The 6,316-nt window shown below is 35.3% G+C and overlaps 1 protein-coding gene across 2 annotated transcripts in view; it reads right to left on the reverse strand.

Moving 5' to 3' along the window:
* LOC107630745 (respiratory burst oxidase homolog protein A) overlaps positions 24–6,316 on the reverse strand; it is an 8,496-nt gene continuing 2,203 nt past the window's right edge. Inside the window, exons 3-14 of one of the 2 annotated variants that reach the window (XM_021119129.1) lie at positions 6,198–6,246; positions 5,357–5,470; positions 3,046–3,468; positions 2,522–2,908; positions 2,334–2,429; positions 2,082–2,197; positions 1,708–1,875; positions 1,456–1,615; positions 1,151–1,348; positions 916–1,044; positions 729–807; positions 24–631 (exon numbers count right to left, since the gene is read on the reverse strand). In XM_021119129.1, coding sequence (XP_020974788.1) covers positions 522–631; positions 729–807; positions 916–1,044; positions 1,151–1,348; positions 1,456–1,615; positions 1,708–1,875; positions 2,082–2,197; positions 2,334–2,429; positions 2,522–2,908; positions 3,046–3,468; positions 5,357–5,470; positions 6,198–6,246 — 2,029 coding nt within the window. In that variant the 3' untranslated portion in view covers positions 24–521. The remainder of the gene's footprint in view (positions 632–728; positions 808–915; positions 1,045–1,150; positions 1,349–1,455; positions 1,616–1,707; positions 1,876–2,081; positions 2,198–2,333; positions 2,430–2,521; positions 2,909–3,045; positions 3,469–5,356; positions 5,471–6,197; positions 6,247–6,316) is intronic. The other variant, XM_021119130.1, reaches the window with a different exon arrangement.

Raw genomic sequence — 6,316 nt, forward strand, 5'->3', positions numbered from 1 at the left:
TAGTGATCACTTTAGAAATTAAAAAAAAAAAAAAACTGTACCACTCTCATTTACAGAGAGAGATATATCCCACCCTCTTCTTGCATAAGAACTTCATGAATAGGCAGAGCTGACTCCGGGAATTCACCCTCTATTTTCTAGAAGAAATTCCTGGGATCCACTTGTAAAATGAGGTAGTTATTCTAGTAAAAAGGCATCCCAATCTCTCGACCTTTCTGCAAAATTGTCCATATCCAATAAAATGTGGATGTATCTGCTGAATATTTGGGAAAGATCAATAGGTCATCATCTTCTCTAACGTAGCTGTACCGCACTTCAGGTGCTGCATGATACATTTGTTGCGCATATCTCTTTCTCTGCGGCAACTTGTATGATAAATTGCTAGCAATCATGCCGGCAGGTACTTATATACAATGTTTCAAATTCTATACAAAATGTTTCTTATCTTATTGAACATAATCATATAATCTGGCCACTCCAAGTTGCTAAAAGAAACCTATTTAAGAGCTCCCCGGAATTCCTTAGAAGTGTTCCTTATGAAACTCAAATTTTGTTGGACCTTTTTCATTGAAGTCGAAGCAGAGCTTGTTAATTTCTTTTGCCAAAACTGGTGCTCCGCAATAAAATACCCCTGATAGAGATCAGAATTAAGATAAGCATAATATCAGTAAAAGAGAAAAGAATAACAAAGTGCATTTGCAATGCATGCTTGTTGGAGACAAACTGACCTATTCGTCCGCCATAGTGCTTGGAACACATTTTGGAGAATACCTTCTTCCAGTTAGGCCTAGCAAAATGGGTTCGCACCTGACGATAGAAATTTGAAGAAGCGAATCGATGTTTTAGAATTACTCACTCCCAATAAAGAAATTGAACGGCAACAAGAGAACAAATAATAAAATTTAGAAGGCTTACCCTAGTCCCTGAGACGATATCAACACCGTTTTTGGCATGGTTGAGTGCTTGCACCATGGTAATGAGGGCAGATCTTGCATCACCTTCCTCGTATACACTAGTCAAGTAATTGTGCATCTCAATGACACCCTGTAGTTCAACATTACTAGTTCTTAATCATGTGGCGCCAAGGAAACAAATTCTGATAAAGATAATTCCTCGGTAGAATAAATAAATCCTCTGCATTAATCATTACCCGTTGATCAAGTTCAGCTACTTCATTCATGACTCCTTTAAACCAATCAAAAGAACCTTGCTCTCTTGTAACCCAGTAGAAATAAGCGTTGGTAGTCTTCAATGTTTTCTTCCGTTTTGGAGCAATTTTGTTTAGAGATGGTGAATCTGTACTCCCAACACTTTGGTCTGAACCTCTACTTATATCAGAGACTGAATCCTGGACAGAAGTAATCATGATAGTCAGTTTAGTCAGAAATGAATTTCCAGACAATTGCAAACGGATGGCATAACAGTTCTATTTTCCTGTGTAGCACAAACACTCACCGCCTGCTCCTCCATTTTGATGATGTTGTTTAGAAGATCTTTCAGAATGCTGATGAAAGGTGTTGCTCCTATTCCGAGACCGACAAGTAACAAAACATCGTATTTTCTATAATCTTGAGCTGGCGCACCATAAGGTCCGTCTATCTTTAGCTTTGGAAGACTGTATCCATTGTTAATAACAAACAAACATAAATTATTTGTCCTGAGAATCAAAACAAGAAGGCAAAAGTAAATGGCAAGTGCAACACTTACCTTTTCTTGGTTGTTTCATCAGCCCTGAGAAGGCCACTTTTTCCGGATACAGGGGGCTCACATGCTTCAGCGAATACCCTTTTAAGCTCCTGTGTCCAATCACCCAATTGCCGAATGTGAACACTCAGGTAGTCATCGCCAGGGGATGAGGTAATAGAAAATGGATGCCTGTCATACATATATTGATCCATGTTACCGTCACATCACGCAAGAAGCATAACCAAGACTGTAACTAACTACTCATAAAAATGACATATCACTTTAGTGGTTCACTTTCACTGCCTTTCATAATTCAATCAATACCCTGTTGCGCTCTGTTTTATATATACTTAAATATAAGAAAAAGAAGCAAGAAAAACTGAAATGCAACTTACCATTCAAACGGAGAAACAGCGGGACATTGTACAAACATGTATTGTCCACTCTTGTATCGGAACTGGGGAGGCTTAGACATTTGCAATGTTAGAACATTTCCAGGATATATGGCGACCTAAATAGAAGTTTTTCACAATGTCAAAAAGTTAATATAAGCTGAGAGCTACTCAATAAAGCTATGTTTATAATGAAGTTAAAAGCCCATTTTAAGCGCCTTGCACATGTTTCCCCCTCATCTGCTCAGTACTCACCTTTATAAGACGGACAGTATAGAAACCAGAACGGAAGAATCTGATTGTTCTTTCTGCCGCATAAAGTAAAACTGGAATTGAAAGATACATCCATGTCTGCACAAAGAAATTGATGCGTCAAGTTAGCAATCGCCGAAGAACAAGTTATTTAACTAAGATTCCTAATAACCGAAATCTGATTTGCATACCGTTTTGAGGTACCATTTGTGCACAAGATAAAGCTTTATACCATGGATGATGAGCAGGACATAAACAATGACAAACAGATGGTGTGAATACCAGAAGGCATTAAAGCCAGTAAGCCTACTAAATGGTTTAGGCAGCTTAATCAGATTTCTCCTGAACCATTTAGTTGCAAGTGTAAATGCTATTGACATTAAAATCACCATCAATATTCCAGTCACACCCTCAATCCCTTTAACAATGTCTAGGTAACTGGGTTTATGATCACCAAATACACCCTTCAAATACTTCTCGTAATCAGCCTCAGAAGCTCTTACAAGTCTTGGAAAATCGCATGCAAGGTGATCCCCGGCATGAAGTATAACACCAACCACAATGGCCGCAGCAATTGTCTGCAAGTATAAATAAGTGAATTTGAAGAAAAATAGCAGACCCCAATCTACATATCATGTCTAGTTGTTTTGTTTTTGAATTCCTGGAATTAAGTGTTTTGAAATTCTAAAGGCGATCATATATATACAATGCGTACCTTATGAAAGTTAATGTTGTCGTCAAAAGGTACAGCATAAGCCAGCTTGGTAGACCTAAGCCAAGTAATGGTATTTCTACATACGGGCAATAGTATAATTGCCATGTTGAACTTTAAAGTCTCAGCGGCACCTTTGGCCGTTAGAAGACAGTAACCCATTATTTGAAAGGCATCTTTCTGCTTATACTGAAAGAACTTCCATGTGAACAGCCCAATCATTATGCAAACCCACAATGTTAAGAGCCAAAGTCTCCTCCAATTCTCTTGCAAATAGTAGACCAACCTGCGGCTCGCCCTACGAATAGGACTTCTTGCCCTTAGTCCCTGAAGGTTCTGGCTCAAAGCTTGGCTTGTGTAGCTTAGAGCTTGGCTGTAGTTAAGGTACGTGTCCTTCTGCAAAAGAAGCGTCTCCAATTGCCATAGCTGCGGGGACAGATGATGACAATCCAAGTTGCCACAAAACAATTAGAGACTCAATCATGCAAAAGAAATAATGCCAGTGATTACTACATTCCCTTCATTATCAGCATCACAACAGCAAAAGAATGCAGCACGCGCACTTACGCTTTGAGTAGTGTACGCGTAACTGGCCAAGCAGCAGAAAAGCCACTTGGGAAAAGAAGCATAATGAGACGTGTCCGATATGTCTCAGAACACCATTCATCAGGCACTCACTCTTGGAATTCTTAGTGCTTTGGGAGATATTAAAAAAAGAAGAAGGGCAAGCATATACTCCTTTCAACACTTCAAATTTGTATGTGGTCAATTGTTTGAGGAATATATATTGATTTCTCATTGACACGAAGTCAATCAAGTCATAGTGACCATATTCAATAATGCAGAGACATCAACCAACAACATTAAAAATCCTTTTGAATACTATCTTAAATATACTAAATAATATGTATAATATTGTTAAATTTTAAAAAATAATAATAACCTTTTGAGTTTTGATAATTAAAAAAACATTTAGTATAATCCGTTGGAACTTTTGAGCTTTGATAGTAAGTTTCTATTTAAAGTAAATCTTCTTCCAAAAACATATAAAAAGAAAAGAAAAAGTTTAGGAAACCAGCAGATTTTGTGGTTTTTAGTCATTAATTAGCCATCAATAATGTTTTTGATGGTGTGAGATTGCATCTAATGGTGTAGAATCATTCAATTTTCTTTTAATGGTTAAGTGTTGGCTAGAATTTAACAAAAAGTGCTGGTCGCTAGCATTCCTAAAAAAAAACACCAAGATGCACAATAATTATGAAAAGGTATATAGAACCAAATTATTTAGTAGTCAACTCCGGTCATTTTTCTTCTTTTATTTCTTCTAAAAATGACATTTCTCTTCCTCACATGCACCTTCAAAAACATACTTCATGAAATTAAAAAAAAAAAGGAGCTAATTGTTGGTCCTTTAAGTATTAGCTTAGTAGTTAAACTTCTAATCTTAATTCAACATTTGACAAATAATTAGCAGAAAATTAATAATTATTCAATGACCTCTATTCAAAACATATAAATTATTCTTTATTAAAAGACAAAAAAAAAGTATGAATATCTTATGAAGAAAAGTCAAGTGATAAAGAAATAAGGTTACTCTAAGCTATGGTAATAAGTCACGGCTAATATTAGGGAGACAAAAAATACAGTCAAAACTTACCTTATTTAGCATTCATTAATTGTCGCAACAATTAATAAATGTTAAATAAGATAAGTTATGGCTGCTTTTGACTAATTTTCTTTGGTTACCAAATATTTCCGATAAGTCACATTATACGGCATCACTACCTGCGGCGAGGAACTACCTTAATAGGAATAACGAGTTAATTGCAACACGTACACTATGACCAAGTTTTCTCTACCTGATTTTAGGTAAGTTTGACGCAGCAAAAGGATAGAAACAAGATCTTATTATATACACTATTAAATTATTAACATATGATGCAATGAGTTGCTATGACATCAAATCATTTTTCTTTGAAGGCAAGATCATTTGTATTATTAATTATCACAGTTTATTTTCTTTCTTCATCTCCCTTCTTTCCTGCATGGTTGAACATCATTAAAAATATTCTGAATTATTTTCAAATAACACTATTTGGGCCAAATTTTGACCGAAGACAGGTGTGGTGGTCCTAATTCGAAACTGACTAATCTAAGCTGCATTATCGTAATTCACCTCGTACTAACACGGTAACACAACTAAAGGTAGAGTATCTATGTAGATAACTGTAAAATATGTACGGCTATGTTAGAGTAGTGCGGGTTGATAAAGTCAGAAATAATATTATCTATCTAATATAGTGCGATTTCCTACCTCGATGTAACCAAGTCCTTCTGGGTCTAACTCTTCCATAATCAGAGCGGCATATTCTTCAGCCTGCTCTTTTAATCTCGATAACTTATTTGCTGAAGCACTCAACATGATGATCTGGAAATTAATAAGAAAAAAAAAAGGAATTGGCCAACGAAAAAGCTTAATGTAAAAGCTTTAATTGAGTATTACGTGTTTGATTAAAAAAAAAGGCCAAAAGAAAAGTTCAGCACAAAATGACGACTACGCCCCCACCAACTACTCCACTGAAAACGTCTCCATTATAAATTCTATGAATTCGGTAAAATAAGAAAAATGAAAGCGCCATCTGTATAACCAAAGCCGAAAAAGTAAGACGTATATAGTTCACTGACTCTTGAAATATACCAACTAATATTATTATGCTTGAGTTTCTAGAATTTGGAAAACGTCATGAGTGGAAATACTGAATATTAGAAGTAGTTCATTTAATAATCATGCGATTAAGTTTACCCAATCCTGCCTAACGTTGATTAATTGAAGATCAAGTGGACGCCATGCTAGCGACGAATTAATAATATAACAAAATAAATAATCTACAACGAAAAGAGAATACTTATGTTATACTCGTAGAATGCATGGTTATTAAATGGATAAACAATTAAGCAGTGACACAGTTGAATTCATAATTTGGAATCACACTTCATAATATAAAATAGAGGCATAAGTTTAAACCTTGAATTTTAAACGCTGAATATTGAACAATGATTATTGCTAAATTAAATAGACAGAAAAGAAAATAAATTCAGTTTAATACAAAAATAAGAGAGAACATTTTGGTTTGTAATATAAAAGTCTTCTATACCTCTTTTACTTCTTCTTCGGCGATTCTTCCATCTTCGTTTTTATCCACCCTGTTTGATGAATAAAATTTTTAAAATACTAAGTCACGTTATATAAAACCATAATAATTGAAGAAAACTT

The sequence above is a fragment of the Arachis ipaensis genome, chromosome B03, assembly GCF_000816755.2.
Source record: "Arachis ipaensis cultivar K30076 chromosome B03, Araip1.1, whole genome shotgun sequence".
In the NCBI taxonomy this organism is placed as follows: Eukaryota; Viridiplantae; Streptophyta; class Magnoliopsida; order Fabales; family Fabaceae; genus Arachis; species Arachis ipaensis.